Source organism: Plecotus auritus (genome assembly GCF_963455305.1).
Source record: "Plecotus auritus genome assembly, chromosome: 12".
Lineage (NCBI taxonomy): Eukaryota > Metazoa > Chordata > Mammalia > Chiroptera > Vespertilionidae > Plecotus > Plecotus auritus.
This window is the reverse complement of record NC_137778.1, coordinates 23,011,219-23,034,224: the sequence shown is the minus strand read 5'-3', so window position 1 is coordinate 23,034,224 and position 23,006 is coordinate 23,011,219. Positions and strand designations below refer to the sequence as shown.

At 48.3% G+C, this 23,006-nt stretch overlaps 1 protein-coding gene across 1 annotated transcript in view; it reads right to left on the bottom strand.

The window, feature by feature from the left end:
* Positions 1 to 1,581: 1,581 nt before the first annotated feature.
* SEC16B (SEC16 homolog B, endoplasmic reticulum export factor) overlaps positions 1,582 to 23,006 on the bottom strand; it is a 36,172-nt gene continuing 14,747 nt past the window's right edge. Inside the window, exons 12-26 of the mRNA XM_080649439.1 lie at positions 22,294 to 22,375; positions 18,375 to 18,492; positions 17,164 to 17,275; positions 15,458 to 15,563; positions 13,776 to 13,916; positions 12,281 to 12,394; positions 11,243 to 11,315; positions 9,493 to 9,792; positions 8,169 to 8,236; positions 5,807 to 5,932; positions 5,513 to 5,611; positions 5,029 to 5,137; positions 4,832 to 4,911; positions 3,589 to 3,687; positions 1,582 to 2,675 (exon numbers count right to left, since the gene is read on the bottom strand). Coding sequence (XP_080505565.1) covers positions 2,607 to 2,675; positions 3,589 to 3,687; positions 4,832 to 4,911; positions 5,029 to 5,137; positions 5,513 to 5,611; positions 5,807 to 5,932; positions 8,169 to 8,236; positions 9,493 to 9,792; positions 11,243 to 11,315; positions 12,281 to 12,394; positions 13,776 to 13,916; positions 15,458 to 15,563; positions 17,164 to 17,275; positions 18,375 to 18,492; positions 22,294 to 22,375 — 1,696 coding nt within the window. The 3' untranslated portion in view covers positions 1,582 to 2,606. The remainder of the gene's footprint in view (positions 2,676 to 3,588; positions 3,688 to 4,831; positions 4,912 to 5,028; positions 5,138 to 5,512; positions 5,612 to 5,806; positions 5,933 to 8,168; positions 8,237 to 9,492; positions 9,793 to 11,242; positions 11,316 to 12,280; positions 12,395 to 13,775; positions 13,917 to 15,457; positions 15,564 to 17,163; positions 17,276 to 18,374; positions 18,493 to 22,293; positions 22,376 to 23,006) is intronic.

Here is a 23,006-nt window from a genome sequence, read left to right as displayed (position 1 = left end):
CCATGGTCATCCCCAAGGCCAAGCTGCTATGGCTCCCAAGCCCCCTTAGACAAAGCCAGCTTGCAGCCTCTCCCAAGCTCTGGACAAGGAAAGGCGCCGTGAGTGCCCCACTCTCGGGCTCCCCTGTTCCTAGCAGCGTATTTTTATCACCACCTGCTCTACTCCCCACGCTTCCATCTTGCAAAAGGAGGAAATAAATGTTTTTCTCTTACAGCTGCACTTGCTTTGTTTTAGCGCAAATGGTTTGAACCAGCTGAAGCTGTAAAATAATCATGACCTTTAGCAACCTCACCAGCATCACCACCACTAAGAAAAGCTAATAAACAACCAAGACCTCTGAGTGACCCCTTTCATCAGACCCTTACTGGACCCAACGGAGGGTTCTTTCCCAACCAATGAACAATAGGACTTGTTTCAACCAACCACACGCAGATGAACAGGTGCATTCTGACTTCGTTGGGATATAAGCCTGCAATCCTGAATTCCCATACATGCCCTAATCTCCTCCCTTTCTTGTATAGACCCTGATTTTCCCCTTCAGCAAGTGTGTTCCCTTTGCTTGGGACGTAGCTAAGGTCAGTGCCTGCTTTGTGCACACTGTAGTCACTGGTTTTCCATGCAGAATCCCAGCAGGAGGAGGAAGTGAGGGCACAGGCATCTGCCATCTCTGCCTTCCTCTTCGGTCCTCACTCTCCTCCTCTAACAGGCTTCTTTCTATGGAGCAGGATGTCCCCCACATCTTTGGTCCCAGGAGCTCTAAGCCGCATGACCTACCATTGGTGGCAGATGGGCTGCAGGAAGAGAAACTGGCTTAGTAATGGGTACATATTGAGTAGTTTTAAGTTATTATTCCCATTCTACCTATATCAAGAATGAAAAATCCACAGTGTAATCTGTTAGGTAACAAGATAGTCAAGATTTTACTTATAGATTATATACTGATAATTTTTTTTTAAAGAAGACACAAAGTGCTCAGCATGTCCCAGGTACTTTTCTACAAGCTCAATTCATTTATTCTTGCAATGCCCCTATGCGGTAGGTACTATTGTAATTATTATCCTCATGTTATAGATGAGAAGCACAGGACAGTCAAGTAAACTTAACTAACGTCACTACGTAAACTGGGCGTGAGCCCCAGTATTCAAGTCTGAGCAGTGTGACTCCTGTGGAACTCACCCACTACTACCATAATATCACCACTGGGTGTCGGCATACCAACCTGAAGGAGGAGCAGTCTCTTAAGGAAGAAAGGGGAATGGCATTCAGAGAGGGCCTTCTAGATGCAAAACACTTGTGCATGCATTTCCTAATTTAATCTGAGAGATGAACAAACTTTTTAGAAAACAAAATACGTAGTTAATGGAGTGATTGCTTGCATCAGAGAAGCTTTTGTTCATATTTTCTTAACTGAAAAAAACAAAAACAAAAAAACGTTGGAATAGACTTGGAAGTTAAAAGGATCAATCCCTAGGTTCTTCATTAACAAAGGGCTCCTTCCAGGCCTTCACACCCTATCACACAATGAAACCATTAGAAAAGACTTCAGGGAAGAGACCACTCAATGTGCCACAGATAAGCATTTGTTATAAAATTATCTGGTTTAATGGCTACCAACTTTAGAACTGTAGTACATTAGAGTACAAAACCTGTATGTACAATTACACATACAAAAAAATATTCTTTTTGAGGAGCAATTTTTAACAATTTGACAAACACTGAGAGTCATTTCTATTTGGGGTTTGAAAGGGGGAAAAAATGGGAATTTCTAGGCTATCCACCTCGTCCCTCTGGCTCTAGTGTCCGAACATCGATTTGCAAAGGCCTGAAGCAGGGAGGGAGGGATTAACAATATCGCACATTCATTCCTCCTGTCAGGGAAGGGGTGAAGTTTTAGAAAATGTTTTCCATCATTTATTAGACTAATGTTCCATCCATCTGCATCGATAGGTTAGGTAGTTACCATGACAATATGATGCCTACAGCAATCTAACTTGATAGCCAGATGCCAGAATATGAAAAAATAGGACCAGCTAAGAAAGTGAGAGAAATATAATTAATCTGAACCACATAAAAATGTGCACAAAACAAGGACCAACAGAGAAACTGCTGAAATGCCACTCACTGAAAGGGGAATTATAATGAGAATAATTAAGTTTTAGTAAAAAAGCTTTTGCTAAGTAGTCATGAATTGGTCTATAATTGAGGAAGGAGTCAAATTAGTCCAGGATGTTGCTTTGAGTGCTCCCCCCTCAACCCCCAATACTTTCCTGCTGCAGAGCCCAGTGGTATCCTCGGTCAATCCCTTAGGCCCTGAGAATCTGAAGCCGCCGTCCTTGGTGCTGCCTCCGTGGCATCCTGCTCACTCCAGTCTGCTTCTATGCCCAGCTTTCCCATGTGATGAAGTCATTTCCATTGTGTGAAGCTGATCTTAAGAGACTGGACTGAGCTGTGTCCTGGGGGACCCTGTCCCTTTGCCTTCTTCATGCCCAGTGGAGGCAATAGGATAGCACAACCCTGCTGGGGGCCACAACCCAGTAGAGGCGCTGGGAGATTAAGAAGGGAAAACAACATAAATGTGCTCCAGGGAGATGGGCTTGGGTTGGTCATCATGACTGGGTTGGATAGCGACGCTGAGCTAGACGGTTTGGCCGGCTCAGGCTAGCAGCTGTGGGGAGCTGGAAGAGAACCAACATCACATTGGATTAGAGCCCCGAGCATGCTTCCTCCCAGGGCTGACTGGCTGGACTGAGCGAGGGCATCCTGAGAGTCTAGAACACTCCAGCTGCATTTGGCGTCCTACTGTGATGTTCTAAGTATTCACTTCCACCAACACCTTAGGCTCTTGACTATGGCAAAAGTGCCCTGGCCAGTTAGGCTCAGTGGATAAAGCATCAGCCTGCAGACTAAAGGGTCTCAGGTTAGATTCTGGTCAAGGCCACGTACCTGGGTTGCAAGTTCTATCCCTGGCCCTAGTCTGGGCACATGTGGGAGGCAAACAATCGATGTGTTTCTCTCATATCCATGTTTCTCTCTCTCTTTCTCTCCCTCTCCCTTCCACTCTCTCTAAAAATCAATGGAAAATAATATATCCTCAGGTGAGGGTTTAAATAAAGAAATAAATTAAATATGGCAAAAGAAATTCGATTTTATAAAGCAGGAAGGCCAAGTGACACATGAGAGCCATCAGAGTGCCCCAGGTCACTGAGGAGCAGCGAGTTTAGCTTCGCTCAAGGTTTGCAATGATCCACTCACACCAGGACAGAGCAAGGGTGCAGGCACACTGCTGATACCAACACCAGTTGTGTCCCTGGAGTCTCAAGAGTTATGAAATGTCTGGAGCAGTATTGATAATTGCAACACTGACTGACAGGTCCTTCTGTGTGCCAGGTCCTTCGCATACTGAATCTTCACAACTACACAGTGAGGTACCTACTACTAAGCCCATTTTACAGATGCAAAAACTGAGACTTAGAAAGGTTAAGTCATTGCTCAAGAACTCATGCACAGTACATGGTAAACTAGGATTATAAACCCGGATCTTCTTAATCCAAACCCTGTGCTAACCCCTGTCACTCAGGGCTTCCTTACCTGGGGGATCTGAGATGGGTTGTAGAGAGGAACAGCCCCTTTCAAGGGGGTTGGGGGGAGCAGGGCACCAGGGCTGAAGTAGGGCTCAGAGGAAACACCCTGTGACAGAAAATAATAGAAAATCCTATCAGTCACCACCTCCCAGATTCAACTTTGGTCAAGAGATGCAGATGGGGCCTGCCCAGTGTGGCTCAGTGGTTGAGCATAGACCTATGAACCAGGTGGTCACGGCTGGATTCCCAGTAGGGGCACATGTCCTGGTTCGGACTCAACCCCCAGTGGGGGACATGAGGGAGGTAGCTAATTAATCATTCTCTCTCATCATTGATGTTACTCTCTCTCTCGCTCTCCCTTCCTCTCTGAAATCAATTTAAATTATTTTTTTAAAAAGAGATACAGATGGGAAGCACTTCTTAATAAAACTCAGTGAATCTTGAGCAAAAAAACATGGTTCAAGTGGGCACAGCCACCCTCTGGGTCTAGGTGGCAATGAAGAGGCTCAGGTGCAGCTGTCCCTGGAGCACATGAGAAGAAAGAGCCACAATAATGATAGCATCATAAAAAATAATCTAGTCTTTGAAAGGCCTGCAGTACTATAAGAGCACTCTAACCGGCCACAAGAAATAAAAATGCTCTCCTAGCAATCAGCATGCAATCACACCAGAGTTTATTACAGCCCTGGCCATGGACAATGGTGAGCTCTGGCTCCTACTGGGACACGGAAAGTTCTATAGATTTCACCAAAGAAGCAGTTATGGGCTAAATCATGTCCTGCCAAAACTTCATGTGTTAAAACCTAAATCCCAGTACTTCTGAAAGTATTTGGATATAGGGTCTTTAAAGGGTGATTAAGGCAAAATGAGGTCATTAGGATGGGCCCTAACCCAGCATGACCGATGTCCTTGTAAGCAGAGAAAATCTGGACACAGACACACACAGAGGGAAGACCATGGGAAGACATGAGGAGACGGGGATCATCTACCAGCCAAGGAGAGAGGCCTCGGGGCAAATCAACCCTGCCGAACCCTTGATCTCCGATTTCCAGCCTCCAGAACCTTAAGGAAATAAAGTTCTGTTGTTTGTTTAAGCTTCACAGTCTGTGGCCCCTTGTTGTGGCAACCCCAGCAAACTCATAAAGAAGCGTCCCCCATAGTCCCCTGGAGTCAGGCCCCCACGATGAAGGTTCAGTCCTCGCACACACAGGCATCTGGTGTGGCCCTGGGGACAGCCATGGGCTGCTCACCTGGAGCCCAGGCAAGCCTCCATTCCCAGTGATCTCAGCGGTTCCCCCACTGGATGCTGGTCCTTGGACTTCACCCCCACCTAGAAAGCAACAAGTCAGAGCTGTTTCCACTGTTCAGCACTGAGGAGTCCCCATTCCCAGAAGGTACCCCAACCCCTGGACCACCAGTGGCCCCAAGAACGTGAGGGTGGCTGTACCTGTGCCCCTGGAGAAGGTGCCAGGGCCCGGCAGAGACGGGGGCTCTGGGATAGGTGTCAGTGAGAGGCCGGAGCCAGCCTTAGGGGGAGAAGATGGTCTGGGGGTCTCCTGCTCAGTGGAGGAAGAAAGGCAGCTTTGGTGGTTAACAAGTCCCTGCAGGCCTGCTTGTATTCCTGCAACGCCCAAAGCGGAGCCTCCACCCACAACCTGCTGTGGGGTTCTCTCCCCCAAACGCCATCTCCTTTGTGATCCCTGCTTATTAATAAACCCAAATCAACGCTGGCCCTCTAAAGTGGAAACGCTTCATCCTAACTTCTAAGTCTTCCATCATGTGCTTTGCCCCTCATAGGACCTATTTATTTCCCACCATCTCTGTCCCTTCATAAAAGCTCTACTTCACCCAGCCTGGGGAGAGCCCCCTGCCAGCTCCAGCCCTCAGAAGGGCCCCAGAAGAGGGTGCTTCCTTGTCCTCCCGCAAGTTACCTCTGAGTCAGGGCTGTCAGAGGAGTCTTCGTCCCCAGAGGGGGGTGTGCTGTCGGTGGGCTTGGAGCGAAACCAGCTGAACCAGCCAAAGCCTGAGCTCTGGGGGGAAGGAAGGGGCAGTTAGATGGCCTGTAGGTGCGAGTCTCCCAATTCTCACCAACGCTGAGATTAACCCACCCCCAGATGATGGTGGTGAGATGGGGGAGGGGACACAACCAGAGCCCAGATCGCTCAGGAGGCTGGGAAGAGAAGACCCAGTCGCCCCACCTGCGTGCCCTCTCCCCTGTCTCCTACCCTTTCTCTCTGTGCAGGGTCTGGGGAAGACTTTTTATCTGTCTCATCCGAGGACGACTCCTCCTCTTCCTTGGCTGAAACAGTGGAATTCTCAGAAATATTTCGAGCTCTGAGAATCAGTGGCACCTGGAGTTAAAGAAAATAAGCACTGACACATGTATAGCCCTCAACAGGTTACAGGGGCACCTTTACGGGACTGCATCACCTGACCTGACCTGCTCACTAAATCCATGCACATTGTGGGAACTCTGTATTTGTAAACAAATGAATGGATGGATGGATGAGTGATGATGGTGCTTTCAAACAATGGATTTTACCATACCAATATTAAAAATCATATTTATGAATGACATGTAAAATTTCATTTTATAGCATTAAATAACAAATAGAAAATAAATGTTCATATTCATATGTTTTTAACCATTTAAAAACACACATTTGTGTATGTGTGTGTATATATATATGTATATGTGTGTGTATATATATATATATACACACACATATACATATATATGTATATGTATATGTATATGTATGAGTGGCCAGATTATTATGTGTTCAGAGATCATAATAATTTGACCACTCAGTGTGTGTGTGTATATATATATGTGTGTGTGTATATATATATATATATATATATATACACACACACACTGAGTGGTCAGATTATTATGATCTCTGAACACATAATAATCTGGCCACTCAGTATATATCCTATATAATAAAAGGCTAATATGCAAATTTTCCCCTCGACCAGGAGTTCAACCAGCAGGCAGGCCAGCCAATCGCCCATGTCCCCTCCCCCTGGCCAGGCTGGCCGGACCCCACTCATGCACAAATTCATGCACCGGGCCTCTAATATATATACTAGTGTCCTGATGCACGAAGATTCGTGCAAGAATGGGCCTTCCTTCGCCTGGCTGCTGGCACCACCATCGCTCTGGCTGGAGCCACCTTTTCATTCTGGCCCGGAGCTGCCTTTCTGCCTTCCCACACTGCCCAGAGGCCCGGAGCAGCTGGGGCGGTGCAGAATGCCTGCGTCGTCACCATGGCAATGATGCACGTGTCCCGCCCTGCCCCCAGCCGCTCAGCGCCTGCTTATGAAAATTAACCCACCAGCTTTGTTGGGTTAATTTGCATACTCACTCCTGATTGGCTAGTGGGCGTCGCGAAGGTACGGTCAACTTGCATCTTACTCTTTTATTAGTGTAGATATATACACTGAGTGGCCAGACTATTATGTGTTCAGTGATCATAATAATCTGTCCACTCAGTGTATATGTATATATTTTACATATATATATACTAGAGGCCCGGCGCACGAAATTTGTGCGTGGGTATGGTCCGTAGGCCTGACCTGTGATCAGGGCCATCTTCTCCAGCTGCCCGCATCAAGCCCTGCCCCCCGCTGCCACCCAGCCCCGGTTCCCTGTTCGCCATCAGGTGATTGGTGCCTGATGGCTGGGGGAAGGAACCGAGAGGTCGGCTGTTCCTGCCCACTTGCCGGCCCCGCCCCTGCTGTGGGTGGCCATCAGGCGATCGGAGCCTGCCGCCCAGGGAAAGGGACCAAGAGGTGGTCAGTGCACCTCATAGTGACTGGTGGTTCTGCCTTTAGAGTCAATTTGCATATTAGCCTTTTATTATATAGGATATGGAAAAAGTATTGAAAGAAAATTCCAAAATATTTGACTTTGGGATTATGAGTGAGATCTGTTTGATTCTTCATTTTTCAAGTTTTCTATCATTAATAATGTACTACTTTTTTAGTCAGAAAAAGAAAAAGTATGGAAGTTTGTAAGGCCCATAGCCAATCACTACTTGAGAAATTTACATGATGTAACTCTCCAACCAGGCAAGCCGAAGAGCCTCATAAATGTGGAACCAGTGCTGCCCAGGGTTGGGGGAAGGGAGCACTCACTCAACCGCTAGACAGAATGATTCATTAGACACGCTCACCTCTGAGACCTCACAGCCTCACTGAGGACAAAAGGCACAGATGCAGTAGACCCTTCTTGGAAGTAAAGCAAGGTAGAAATGAAAATAAAGAGAGAAATAGCCAGAGTCTTCCAGGATAGGGCAGCGGGGGCATGTGTGATGTGACAGTAAGAATGTGTCAGAGGAATAGACCTGTGAGGCCAAAACTACACAGGGCCCTGATGCCCCGCCCCCAGGGACACAGACTGGTGGGACTGAGCATCAGAACAGCCTCCCCACATCCCGGGACTTGGTGTAGGAGGAAACAAGAAGAAATGAGGTGCCCAGGGAAGGGCAAGCAGGTGCCAGGCAGGCGAGGGAGTTTGCATGTGGCTAAGAAACCAGGTGGCTGGAAAACCTGACGCTTAGGGGGGCTTTGTCCTCTCACCTGTGGTTTGGAAACCACCTTTTGACCATCAGGATGCTGGAAGGTATCTTGGGACACTGTGTTCTCTCCTGTGGCACAAAAAGAAACAAAAACCGTGACTTGCAGCTGTGCCTCTTCCATCCGTCCTGAGGCAGGTAATGGGGACAGTCGGCTTTCCCAACCTCCAAGCAGCTGGTGCTCTGAGCCCCCAACCCCAAGCCGATCACAGGAAACGTGAGGCCCACTTGCCGGCCCTCTCACACAGCCACCCAGGACATGCTGCCCACCCCTCCTCTACCCGGACACCATGGTCGTTCCTTAGGAGTCCTGGAAGTCAGGGCCACCCTGAGCTAAAACCCTGGGGTCCTCCCTGGCCCTTCCCTCCATTTACGTGTCCTGTGTGGACAGGCCCTATCTCCGAAGGTCTAAGAGCTAATCCTCTAGCACAGTGGTTTGCCGACCACTGCCTTAGGGAAAAACACTTAAAAACATTTTAATAGCTGAAACCGGTTTGGCTCAGTGGATAGAGCGTCGGCCTGCGGACTGAAGGGTCCCAGGTTCGATTCTGGTCAAGGGCATGTACCTTGGTTGCGGGCACATCCCCAGTGGGAGGTGTGCAGGAGGCAGCTGATTGATGTTTCTCTCTCATCGATGTTTCTAACTCTCTATCTCTCTCCCTTCCTCTCTGTAAAATATCAATAAAATATATTTTAAAAAATAAATAAATAAATTCTAAAAAACAAACAAACAAAAAAAAATATTTTAATAATGTACTAATGTCTTTAACCTGAAGTCAAAACTTCTGGGTAAGGGTAATGCCTTACGCAGTGGCCGGCAAACTCATTAGTCAACAGAGCAGCAAACCGCGGCTCGCGAGCCGCAGTTTGCCGACCACTGCTCTAGCACATTCCTGGCAATACTCTGCACCACTCACCCACACTCAGCCCTGCTGTCCAAGGCCTGATTGGCCTAAGACACTTAGGAAGAAGACAGAAGCACAGGCCTCTGCAGGCAGTGAGCTCTTGGCCTTAGCAGGACTTGACCTTCACTGTGGTTCAGGGTTCCTTCTCCACTCTGCAGCCTCTCTCCTAGAAACTGTGATCCCAGGGGGGGAACTGCTGTTGGTTGCACTATGCTTGTCCCAGTAGAGAGCTGACTGGAAGGGAGAGAGCAATCTCCCCCGGCTATATGCAGAGCACCAGGGCTGAACCACAGTAGGCCCTCCACCATGTGCACACCCCATTCAGGTCTTTACCAGCTCCCCATTGGTCCCTGCCTCTCCCTCATCTGCCTCCTCCCCTCCAGAACTCCGCACCCCAGGCTGCCAGCCTAGCACAGGTCTTACCAGGGGGCGGGCGTGGCTGCTGGGTTTCTGCCCAGGGCCTTCCTCCAGGAGCCTCTGCCACTGCCGTGCTGCCACCGATCCCTGGCAGACGGGTCTCAGGAACCGAGTAAAGAGGTACTGGGACCCCCATCTGTCCCAAATCTCCTCCCGCTGGGTAGGAGCCTGGCTGGAGGGGCAAGGGCTGCTGTGGGCTGGGCCAGGTGGGGCCCACTGGCTCCACTGGCGGCCACAGGGCAGAGGGGTCCCCAGTGGCTTCTGAGTCACCTTGATGTCCTGAAAAATCCTGGTAGAAAGTGTTTCCTACGAACACAAGGTGAAAAGAAAGAAGTGAGACCTGACCTGTCACATTTGCATAGACTGCACACCGGGCACTTTCCTTCCCATATCCTCTTTGGGAGGTGGTCACGGGGACAGGCCCCTTGCTGTGGCTGCCACCAATGTGATGACAAGTACAACCCAGCAGTTGTGACAGCACTCAGTGCTTGCGGCTTTGAGCTTATAAAAGCGTTTCCCTGACCAACTGTATGATCTCCGAGCCTGACACCAGTGGGTTGGGAGGGCAGAAGCTACCATCTTATGTAAAGCCACACTTGGTTATGTTTGGATGAACGATCTTCTTCAAGGGTTTCCTAGTGGGGTTGGGTATGTAACACTTAGAGAGACTTCAGTTAAAATGCAAATCAAACCACAGAAATGATGGCTTTGCTCTTAAGGAAGTAGAGTGTTGGCCCTGCAAGGGCCCCTGGTGGATTTGTTTTGGCTCTGCCATTCTGCTGACTGGCCCACAGTCATGGATTGGAGTGGGCGGCTGACCCACCTGCTCCAACAGCGGCTTCTAGTGGAAGCAGCCATTCAGAGACACCAGCCTGGCTCTCCTCCTTCACCTTCACAGGCTCTGTGACATGGCAACAAAGCCGAGAAACAGAAACCCAGACCTGCCCTGAGGCCTCCCCTCACCCATCCCTGAAGGGAGAGCTAAGGTGGGAAGTGGCCAGAATTAGATGAGGCCTCGGTCTGACTCCACAGTGGGGTGTAATTTGGGGAAAGGGCACGGAATTAATTGGGGGCAATAATGTCTGCAAACCCAACACTCAGAGGCATCCTGATGGGAAAGGAGGTATGTGCTGAAACACTTTGAAACACATTTCAAATGCATGTGCCAACTGACAGCTTAAAAATCCTAAAAGCTCCCAACGTCCCCAACACTAACATGAAATAGAGGTCATACACCATCTCTGGCCTCAAGAAACGTATTTAGCTGGGGAGACTGTAGTAACAGCTGGAACATTAGACAACAATACAGTGTAACAAGTATTAAAACCTGGAATTTAGGCAGAAACTCTAACAAGCGGGCACCTGGAAGTGTCAGGATGACCGGATGACCGTGGCCACAGGAGCTGTGTGAGGAGGTGCCTGGGCCATCGGGTCAGACTGACACAGGCCTGGAAGACACTCCAGGAAGGGAGGGGCCAACATGCATTCAGTGATGCATCATCTCCTATACCAGCCGTGGGCAAACTACGGCCCGCGGGCCGGATCCGGCTGTTCTATCCGGTTCTCTTGCTCTCCCTTCCGCTCCTTTACTTTGAATTTATATTAGTTCACACAAACACTCCATCCATGCTTTTGTTCTGGCCCTCCGGTCCAGTTTAAGAACCCATTGTGGCCCTCGAGTCAAAAAGTTTGCCCACCCCTGTACCCAGGTCCCGAGAGTCAGCTACTTACACACTGGGCTCATCAGTTTGGGTACCTGTTGTGCCTTGGGCTCCTGAAATGTCTGCATGAGTAGAATGGGGGTTCCCAGTGTCTCCTGATGCCTTTTGCTATTTGAAATAAAGGAAAATCCTTTAAGCAACACAAAGAGAAACAAGAACAGGGAATAATGGTTTAAAAATTAAATCAAAAAGAAACCAGAGGGCGTGACAAAGTGAGGGAACCTCAGCCAGCCGAATGCTGGGGGGTGTGGGGGGAGGAGGCTGCTGGTGGGGGAGGTCAGGAGGGTGGGCCTCAGCCCTTCTCATCTCCCAGCTCTGCCGGAGCAGGCAGGGGCCAGGGGACCAGACCACCAGGGCCCAGGAAGGGGCAAGTGCAGGAACTCAATGCCCCAGTATGTACAGCACGTGGAGGGCGGTAGGGCTGGTTGTGCCTTAAAAATTCCACCTGTTCTTTCTAAGAGGCAGTGGGAGAAAGAAGGTGGAGGGAATGTAAAGTACAGCATAGGGAATAGAGTCAATGGTGTTGTTACAGAGGATGCAGTGTAGAATTGCATACCCAAAATCTATGCAATTTTATTAATCAATGTTACCCCAATAAATAAGAACTTTAAAATAAAATAAAATAAAATAAAAGAAGATGGAGGAAGCCCTGTTCCAATTATTGTCACAATTACTACCAGCAGCTTTTGCAATTGTCAGAACAAAAAGGAAAGGCCTGGAAGTCTTTTAGGCAAATGCCCTACATTACATGAAAGTGATGCGGGTCCACTGTGATCCATTGTTCCTAACAGAGAGATGGGAGCCTTGATCGTCATAAAACGTACTTCCTGGGACCAGAGAGAGGACGGCAGGAATGATTTTGAAAAGGGCCCACTGTCTCACAAGCGAACACAGGAAAACATTTCAGCTCAGCAGAGGCAGCGGCAGGAAGCGCAGCGCCACCCCTCCCCAGGTGAGAGGGGGCTTCAGGGTGATGGGGGCCCCCATAGCCGTCCATGGAGTCAGTGCCTGCATCCTCTGTGTCCAGAGGGAAACAAAGGGCCCGCACACTCACCCGCTCCAAGCCCACTCACCTCCAGCTCCTGGTGCCGCTTCCGGAGGCGCACAAGCCAGTCTGGCTCCAGGTCCCTCTCTCCGCGGCGTCTCTCTAGCACCAGAGGATCCGACAGCTTCAGTTTCTCTGCTAGCTGTGCCAGGTGTCCAGGCGGTAGGGGCAGAGGGACGAGAGGGGAACCGAGGGAAAGAAGTAACAGGAATGGAAAGAAAATGGGGAAAGACGCAATAAGGGAAGGGCAGAAAGTGCCTTAACTCACTTGTAAATTAGATTATAAAGTGATTTGCTCAAGAGAGAGCAAATCCAGCAGCTATCGTCCCAAAATGGCAACATACGTAAGCAATGAACCCATCTTGGTGTTAAAAACTAAGTGAAACATGAGGAGAAACGATTATTGGGCTGTATGTCCTACAAAGCTGTCTGCTTTGTACAAGTACTTCTCACACTCCCATGCTCAGTTGTTTGGAGCATCACCCTGTACACCAAAAGGTTGTGGGTTCGATCCCCAGTCAGGGCACGTACGGGTGGCAACAGATCAATGTTTCTCTCTCACAATGTTTCTCTCTCTCTCTCTCTCTCTCTCTCTCTCTCTGGTAAGGATTAAAAAACACACACACACACACACACACACACACACACACACACACACTCCTAGGACCACCTGGGACCTTGTTAAAATGCTAATTCTGATGCCAGAACCAAGTGGGGCCTGAGATTCTGCATCCCTAACAAGCTCCCAGGTGACCCCTACAGTGGGTCGAGGGACTACTTTGTATTGCAAGACTGTATTCCATTATTAAGTTTCAAAACTTTCCTCCTCCTCCATTCTGGTCCCTGAGCTCACTACCAACGCCACCCTATTGGCAGGAATCTCAGGGTAGGGTAAGGAGCTCAGCACCACCGATTTCACCGGTTACAGAACGAACCCCAACACTTGGGCCTCGTCTAAAGCAAAGCAAATATTGACGGTAGGCTGCCTTTTTCCTCTCCAGCTAATGCATTTTTCTTCAATTAATTAGAACAACTATTTGCCTGATTGTTTTCTTCCCTAGGAACTAAAAGTTGATATGTTTTGTTTTTTTAACGATATCCCACAGGTGATAAAGTATTCCATGCATTTAAAAGCATTTTAATAAGGGGCATTTCCTGTTTTAATCACTAAAGTATATTCTCTAAGCCCAGCTTTTATAATTAGAATGTTTCACCTTCACGTGCAGTCTTGCTGTACCAGAGAAGCAGATGCAAGAATGAATGTATTGCATTGCATACGCCTGGTTCCCCGTCCCCCGCATCCCAAGTCCCCCCCTCGCCCCGCCCACAGCATCCTTCTTTGCACAGTGTCAGGCCTCTGCTTATCACATCTGGGCATGCATGCATGGTCGAAGACAACCTCAGGCTCCTATTTTAAACAGCAGGCTCGGAGACGATGAAAGGTGGAGTCTAAGCCGCTTGGCAATGGCTTGCTCTGAACGCTGCAGATAAAATAGCTGCAGAGAACCCTTTGAGAAGCTCACCTTGATGAGTTCCACCAACAGCACAGGATGACTGCTCTCTCCCTGGCTGAGGAGGGCCGTGCCAACAGCTTCACAGTAATGCAAGGCCTGGGACGTAAGGCCGTAGTCTGCCAGCCGGGAAGCATAAAGGAGTTTATATACCTGCAAAGAGGAACAGGGCCAATGACTCGTCCACCCAGGCAGGGATAGAAAGAAACGAAGAAAAGACTTCTTGGAAGTCAGCTGACTGCCAGCTTCCTCTAACTCTGGCATCTAACTATCAAAGAGGGCCCGTGCCATGGGGGCATTCTGTCTGTGCATGAGCCCAAGTCCAAGCACAGCCTGCAGCTCCCAGACAAAGGACGAAGTCATATCCACTCAGTCTCCCCAGGCCCTGGTCACCATGGAAATGCAGCCCACATCCCTGGAGAGTCTAGTGTACATGGGGCACAGGACCAGGTGCCAGGGGGACATACACAAGAAGAAAAGATGGCTCTAGTGCATGGGCTTAAAGCCAGACAAATGGAGGTTAGCATTCACAGAAGCATGTACAACAGGGCGAGATGGAGCATGAGGGCTTGGGAAACAGGCCCAAGTTCATATCCCAGCTCCAAGCTGGGTGTGGAACACTGGCTACCCACCTCTCTGTGCCTGTTTCCTCACTATAAGATGGAGATAATACTATCTACCCGTTGGTTTTCACAATGGTTAAATGAGATAATCCATGTAAAGTACTTAGAACAAATGATGTGCAAGAGATGTGAGCCCATAACTCTGAACCTCAGTTTCCTCTTCTGTGAAATGGGGGTCATCATGCCGGCCTCACGGGATTAAAAATAATAAACCAGAAGCATAATAGCCCAGTGCCAAGCATGTAGAAGGCATTCACCAGAACTGGCTAATTTCATTACCATCAGCCCCGAGATAACAAGAGACGGCTGATTCAAGAAGGGAACAAGAGACTAGAGGCCTGCACCCCAAGGAGCTGGACAAGGCGAGTCTGTGGGAAAACTCTGAAAGAAGATACTAATAGGGCCATTTTTCTGTATATGGTAATCCATTCATTTTCCAGGTTTTGTTTTGTGTTCCATGTGGTGGGGTGTGCATGTGTGTGTCGCTGCTGGGCCACTTGAGCAGGCACTGAAGGAGGCTTTATGAATTGAAAGTGACAGCAGGGCATCAAGCAGAGAAGTTGAGAAGAGAGGGTAGAGCCTGTGAAGGACAGCGCCACCCGCACAGCTGAAGTCCTGGGGGGAGGAAAAGAGGGTGGGGGCCAAGGACGGAGCACGGAGGAATTTGCAGTTAGAGCAGGAGGAGTGGAGAGAGGTCAGAGAAGCAGGCCAGCAGGAGGGAGCAGAGCCTGCAGCCCCCCGCCCCCAGTGGGACCTCAGGCCCACCCCCTGCAGGGCGGCTGTGGGCCCAGGACAAGGGAGAGAGCACTGCACAGCCAGGACCCAGGCAGGATTCTCACCTGCCAGGAGGCAGGCGGGAGTCTCCAGCAGAGGCCACTGCCGCCTTTTGCTTTCATATCTTAAAATGCAGACATTTAAGGGACCTAGAAAGAAAACCCTAACCCTTCCCACACTCAAACTAAGCTGGCAGGTGACTTAGCCCAGCTAGTATGTGCCAAAGAGCAGAGCTGAAGACGCAGTTGCCCGCAGCCGCTGTCACAGCCCAGGTGCTGGCCCTGTGGGGTCAGTTACCTGGAAAGAAGGGATGAAGGACTGGGGGCGGCCCAGCATCTGGCAGTACTCGAAGATTTCCGTCCTCTGGATAGCCTCAGTGGTTGCAAATTTCAAAAACTCTTGACTAAAACCAGGGAATAATAATAAAAGAGATTGAGGTGGGGAGCGGGGTAGGAATTTGAATCCTAGTAGATGGCTGAACACCAGCTGTACCCATCCATGGCAGGGTGTCTGTCCTGGCCAGGAACGAGAGCCAGGCCTCCAGAGTGAAGGCTTTTTCTCCTCCGTTCCAGGGGAAGGAACAGAACACCGCCCTGCACCAGCCCTTGGGAAGGGATGGGGTGCAGACTGCGGGGAGGGGTGTCCTCTGCCCTCATTGCTAGAAGGTCCCTAAGGCAGGCTGCTCTCCCTCCCAGTAGGGCAGGGCACTGCATCCTCCTCTGAAACATGCTGAGAGCTCACCTGGGTGCCCTGAAAGCCTAGGATGTGCACCTGTCACAGGCCACTCCCAGCCTGAGCCAAAGGACACCAAAGAGGGAGCCATGTGACACTCCAGGAGCACCGAACAGAGACACATGGCCGAGAATGGGGAGACTGCTGAGCCAAAACCCAGTGACGGTCCCTATACTGGATGTTCACTCAGCCAGGGAGGAAGCCAGCTGGGTGACTGTGACCTGAGGAGCCATCAGAGTCCCTAGTGCCAAAATCTCTCCCTCAACAGCTCACCAGTCTCCAGGGCCATCCCTGGGTTTATGACTATCTCCATACTTTTCCTGGTATAATACAAATATAGCAGGGAGACAGATTAACCTGCACACTCTCACTGTCGTATTTGGCACAGATGGGCTTCTCTGACAAGCTAACCATGTGCTATCGGAGCCCAGGGCCTTAAAAGAGCAGGCAATAAGACGGGTGTTTCTACAGTTGCAGGCAGTTTGGTGCAGCACAGTGTGGATTCAAAGTCCAACTTGACCCCACACCAGCTGTGCTATCTTAGACAAGTTGCTTAACCTCTCTGTGCCTTGGTTTTCCTCCTCTATAAAGTGAAGATGAAAAATAACATTTTCTTTAGAGGGTACATTTGTAATGATGGAAGGAAATAATGCAAATATATTGACTGGCACAACCCAAGAGCTCAGGATACCTTAATTATTCCAGGGACAGGGGAAAAGAGGTCCAGAACTTGGAGGACTGCTAGGGAGCAAACTGGCCTTTTTGTTCATTTAGTCATTGTCTAGGGGCTTATTAAAATCCCCCTATGTGAAAAGCCTAATGCTACAGCCAACAGAGAACAAGTGAAAGGTGGAACTTCGAGTAGCACCAAATCAGTAGCTTGTGCACAAAGTCAGGGGTGTAGGAGCTAAACATCAACTTCTTCCACTTTCCAGTTTTGCCTGGGGCTGCCTAACACACAGCTGCAAGGTGCTCACACTAACATTTTATAAGCAACAGTCCCTGGTCGTGGACCCAGGGCGCCACCAAGTGGCCAGAGGTGCACAATACAACACAAGGGCACCAGTTCCCACCAAAGGCCACCTGGTGGTGTGATGCGGCACCCACTGGGCATCTCCTTGCCCAGACCCGTGCAGAAAACAACCCCCGAGGATGGGGCCGGTGGTAGCGGAAATTCACACAAGAAAATGGAGGCATGGAATCCAACAAGGGCTAAATCCATGCCCCAGAAAACATCCTTCCTGTTTCCTTTGCCCCTGAAGATCACATACCTGTGGCTACTGCCCAGCAGAGCCAGATGGTCCGTCTTCACCGTGTAGTGGCCGAAGGGCACATGAGCCATGAGGTAGCAGAAGTGAGCTGCCTCCACCAGACCCTTCCCAGCTGCAGGAGGAGGACAAGCCCCAGTCATGAACACGCCCACGTGGGCACCCATCACGAGTGGGATGGAGACATGAAGAGTGGGTCAGAGGCCAGAGGGAGAAGCCTTACAGACCCCAAACCCCACTCAGTCCCTCTCCCACCACATTTATGGCTTCAAACATTATATTGTAATTTCTTCGGCCACAATAAGGCACTGTTTCACGTCACCCCTAATGGATTTTTTATTAGGAATTTTCTAAATATTTTTGTCCTTCCTGAGGGTGAAAAGCGAGTTGAAATGCCTACACCTGAGCTGGAACAGTTCCATTGGGAGGAACAGTTTTTAAACCAGGCTTCCTGGGGCACTAATGCAGTCCCTGCTAAAATCATACCAGCCTTTTCTCAGTGCTCATAAAAATCATACTAATACTAAATTGTTCCCAGGTTTAAAATGTTCTACTACCTCAAAACTGAGTTAATTCAAGCAGGTAAAGTACCCAGCAAGGCACCTGGCACCTAAGAAGGACTCAACAAACGTCAGGTTCCCTTTGTACCCAGCTGTGGAGTGACCTGCCATCTGGGTTGGCACAACCTTACACAAAGCTATTTTACGTTTCACAGAGTTCCACAGAGAGAACCATGATTTCTCAATGTCCTGCCCCTTGACCAAACCTGAGAGCCACTGATCCGAAACATTCAATAGTCCTTAAGTGTTTATAAGGCCGCGTTCACAGAAGGAGGATAGAAATAAAGACTCCACAATTATACAGGGTAGTTCAGGCACAAATAGAATTTCCTGTCTGGTTGAGCTGGGTCACTGCAGGACTAGCGGCTACAGGAGGCCACATGCCCCATGTCCTAGCTCATCCTCAGGGGAGTCAGATAGAAGGTCCCCTGCTGAGAGGAGCCTCCTACAGCTGCAGAACTTCTGGGAAACAGAAGCCAGAAGGACACTCCTTTCCCCGAAGTTTCTGTCCCCAAACACTGAGGCTCCTGGGTCAAAAGCAAGCTGAAGGTATAGACTTGGGCCCTACACAGAACCCAAGAACCTGAGCACAGGTGTGCGGGGCTTGGGGCTACCCTAGAGGAGAAGGGGAGGACGGTGCTGACGCCTGCTTACCCAAGGTGTCCCCCATGGTGACGATCGCACGCTGATGCAGCTCCGGGTCCCCACCCTGATTCGACAGAATCACAGCCAAGTGAGGCCTCCAGTCTCCCCACTGCTTGTCCCCACAACACTGAAAAGCAGTGGGAAAAAATGAAGATTTATTCAATAAAGTAGCACTGGCCAGAATAGAGGTAAAGAAGGTTGTTGTCTATATCCTGGTTTGGAAGAGTTCAGGAAACACCCACCACACTGCCTACAATACTGCCATTCATTGATTTCACGTTCTCCTTTTAAAGAGCAAAACCCCAAGAGCAATGGCTAGGCAGACAGGCAGATACATATACATACATACATACATACATACATGGGGATAAGATAGATAAATAAAATGACTTTATTAATCACTAATTTTCAAATTTCTTCCTGGTGTTCCCAGTCCCCAATAGCTAGGGACAAAATGAAAATAAAACCCTGATGCTTCAGTGGGAGAAGGAAGACCAAACACATTGGGCTCACGAGGAGAAGAGTCCACATTAGCCTGTTAGAAGTCAGGGGAACATTGGGCTACTTACTACCTTACAAAGAGCTAATACTTTCTGGTTTTACAAAGCCCTCTCACAAACGTCACCTTATTTAATCTTCACAACAACCCTATGAAATCTAATTTCTATCTGCACTTGGAGAATGAAAAACCCAAGCCAAGTGGCCCAGCCCCATTCATTCCCAGTTGAAGGCTGTGCCCCTCCCGCTCTGGTGATACTGCAGGAGCAGATCTCCACCAGGAGGCAGTAAAGTATAAACAAAGATGTGGAAGTAGGAAGAAGCCCCACGCAAATGGTGCTTTTCCTACCCTCTGGCCCTAGGACCCACCCTTCTCGTGAATGAAGGGGAATTTCAGGGCAGGAAACATCAATAAAGAAACAACATAATGTCAAAGAAATAACATGGGCCCAGGATTCAACTGGACTCCTGCCTCTTACTAGTTGTGTGACCTTGAGCAAGTTTCTCAATGTGATTAAACCTTTGTTTCCTCATCTCTTTAATGGAGATCATAATTTCTACCTAAGAGGGTTACTGTTGATACTAAAATAAGATAGTTAGGTAAAGCTGGTTTTCACTTTATAAATTACATGTAGGTGTAAACACACACACACACACACACACACACACACACACACACACACACACACGGCAAAGAAAAGAGGTGCTTTGCAGACCAGCCTAACTTCCAGTTGTTACACAGAGCAGGTGGAGCAGGAGATTGACAGTAATAGCTAAGATGTGGAGGTCAAAACAATTCACAATTACTTGGTCTTTGTAATTATCCCAAGGAACAAAAGAAGCTTTATCCGACTCCATTTTATAGTTACTGTTTATCTGGGCAATGCAGTGTGAATGAGAATGAAGATAATAATAAGTCACAATCCTAATAGCAGTTCTCACTTATTACACTCCGACCATGAGCCATGCCCTGTGCTAAGCATTTCTCCTAGGACAGCCCCGTGCTTTGGGCACTATTATTATCCACATCTTCACATGTGAAGCAGGCTCTTTCTTGCTGGAACTAAAGAAACCAACAAAAGAAAAGCCTTTGCTAAAAACAACGAAAACTTGGAAGTCATTTTTCTGTCTCCTCCACAAGTGATTTTTAAAAGTCACTGTAAAGTAGACCTATGGAGAGAAAGAGAGAGCACACAAATACTTATTAACTAACTTCAACAAGTCAAGCATGATGGTTGATGTGTTCAGATATTCTCTCTCCTTCAATTTTCACAATAACTCTATTGGTTAGGCATCAAAACACCCACAAACATGAGAAACTGAGGCTCTGAGATTAAGGAACAAGGTCAAGTTCACACCGCAATAAGGGGCAGAGGCTCGGTTATACCTGTGCTAGCAGCCCTCACCTGCGCTTTCCGGTGGTCGTGCTTTTTTCCCACTACACCACTCATCATGAGTAACTGAAGTCTAGTTTTTACTGGACGCTGTGAGGCCAGGAAACTCTCCAACACTGAGATCAAATATGGCATTGGCACATCACCTCTGACTCCTTGGTTTTCTCACCTAAAAGTAGGGAACATGTAGCTAACTCTGCCATTGCCCTGAGCCAAGGGACGGTAAACTGATTGCATCATTTCCTGCGTTTTATGACATGATGCAATCTCACTGCAGAGCGCAGGCATTCGCCTGAATTGGAAGGTGGACTCCGTGTTCCAGTGTAACCAGTTGGCTTGATGATGGGCCACGTAAGTCATCATTTCCCTTTTCTTTGTGTGGAGTTGTGCACAAGCAATACGAAAAATAAAAAAGAATAAATTGTGAGGTCCATTTCCATTAAAGCTAGGTGTCAGCAGAAAGCCAAACCTCGAAATACAAGAAAAGGCTGCCAAGGGATGGCGAGTGAACAGAGGTGCATTCAGGAGAAGGCAGGCAGAACACAGAGGGAGAGGGTCCCACAGCCACCTTCACTGGCTGAGGAGCAGCGAAGGCCACACAGACATTCACAGGGAACGCCAGGAGATGCGGGCAGTGCCAGGTGGCCTGGAACAGGCCCTCATCCCTCCCAGCACAAACCTCCCACAAATAACTGGGCCAGGGAAGACTCGACTCCTGTAAAGGAACAAGCACAGAGTCTGCACAAACATGCTGCAAAGATAAAGGGCAAGAAGTAACTTAAAAAATAAATGCAAGGTCAAAAGAACATTCACCAGAAAAAAAAATGTTATAAAACAAAGAATTGTCACCAAATATTTTCTCATGAATTTAAGTAAAATAAAGTGATGAAACAATTTCTGTGAAGCAAGGGCCTAAAGCTCAGTTTTGAGTGCTCAGGGAAGAGGTGGTGGGAACAGGAGGAGATAACATGTGACCTGCAGAGCTCAGGGAGGAAGTGGGAGAAAAACCAAAGAAATGAGGACCAAAATGAAAAGAACATAAAAACTAAAAGACAACGATGAAAACACAATCAGGGACGTGCAGGGTAGAAATTAAAAGAGCAAAATAAATAAACAAACAAATAAATAAATAAATAAAACAAATAATAAAGTTTTTTAAGGAGAAAATTATATGCAGGGGTGGGCAAAAATAGGTTTACAGTGGTTCATGTGGGAAAAAAATGTAGGTTATGATTATTACAATAGCTTTATTAACTTTTGTATATTCATAAATTTAAACCTACTTTTGCACATCCCTATATATAATTCACATATCTATAGTTCATCTATATATGAAATGTGTATAAATGGAGTTCCTGAAAAGAAAATCAAAATAACAGAACAAAACAAATACTGAAGGATATAATTCAAGAAAACTTTTCTGAACTGTAAGATAAGAATACACATAGTCAAAGAGCATCCTGCATCCCAGGAAAAAAGTGACCAAGACTATCAACCAAGATGTAACCTCATTACTGGACTTCAAAGATAAGGAAGGAATACCTGGAGCAAAAAGACCTAGTCTCTTAAAATGGGAAAACTGTCTGGCTGGCCTCAGATGTCACCTGAGCCATATCCAACTCTAGACAATGTGTAAATTCTAAGTCCAGCTTTGAAGATCAAGGTGCAATGGAGGAAAAGGAAAGTAGTCTATAGAAGCCTAGAGAACAGTCTCTTGTTACTCACAACAAAGCAGGCAGCTGTGTTATTGTGGACTGGCAAGGTCTTTGGAATCACAGACCTGGGCCCATCCTGACTCCACTACTCACTAGCTCTGTGACTGTGGGTCATCTCACACTCTGTACCTTAGTTTTCACGTCTGCAAAACAGGACAGTAATCCCTACCTCCATGCATTAAATGACATAATATGCATCAGAGTGCTTAGCACACGGTAAGTGATTAACAATTATTTTGACTTTTAATCTTCAAAGCCATCCCCTGTTCCAGAGCAGTCCCCACCCCCTAAACCCTCGGGATGCTGGGTGTTAAAGGGTACCGTGGCTGCTTGTGGGATCCTCCCCGACATGAGCTGGAACAGGGTCTGCAGTGGGTCGTTGAGCGCCAGTGTGCTTGTGAAACTGTGGAGAGAGGTGACCATTAGCAGTGACCAAGCCAAGAGAGCCTTCAACCCATTGCCCATGAGGCACAGGCCTCGGACATATTTCTATTTGATTGTAGCAGCTTCTTTTGGAACAAGAGTTCCTCTGCTTTTCTGTTGTGCTTTTGTCACACCCACTTTTGGGGGGAGGGCAGGGGGGTGGGATGCTATTTCATTAGCTCCCCCTCATGCTATTTCATTAGCTCCCCCTCACTCCACCACACACCCCAGGCAGATCCCATTGTTGAGGGAGATTTTCTGCACCTTGGCACTGACACCCTAACTCTTGAGCAATCATTTCTATAGGCCTCCCTCCATCATGGAGGTGACCCGCCAACATTTCAAAGGGTCCCGGAGAGCCCTAGCAGTTAACCTGCACCTCTTCTCTTTGGGCCCCTCCTTTCCAGCCCCCTCCCCGCTACCGCAGCAGTCCTCCTCCATGCCCAGCCCATCGCTAGCCTGGGTCTGTAGAGCTTTTACTAAGCACTAAATAGCCATTTTCAGAGAGGCGTAGAACAGAGACTAGCAACGATCATGATGACAAACCAAGGGATGTTCTTAACCGTCATGTGATAAGCTCTACAGCCGAGTTGAGATTTAAGCATACTCAG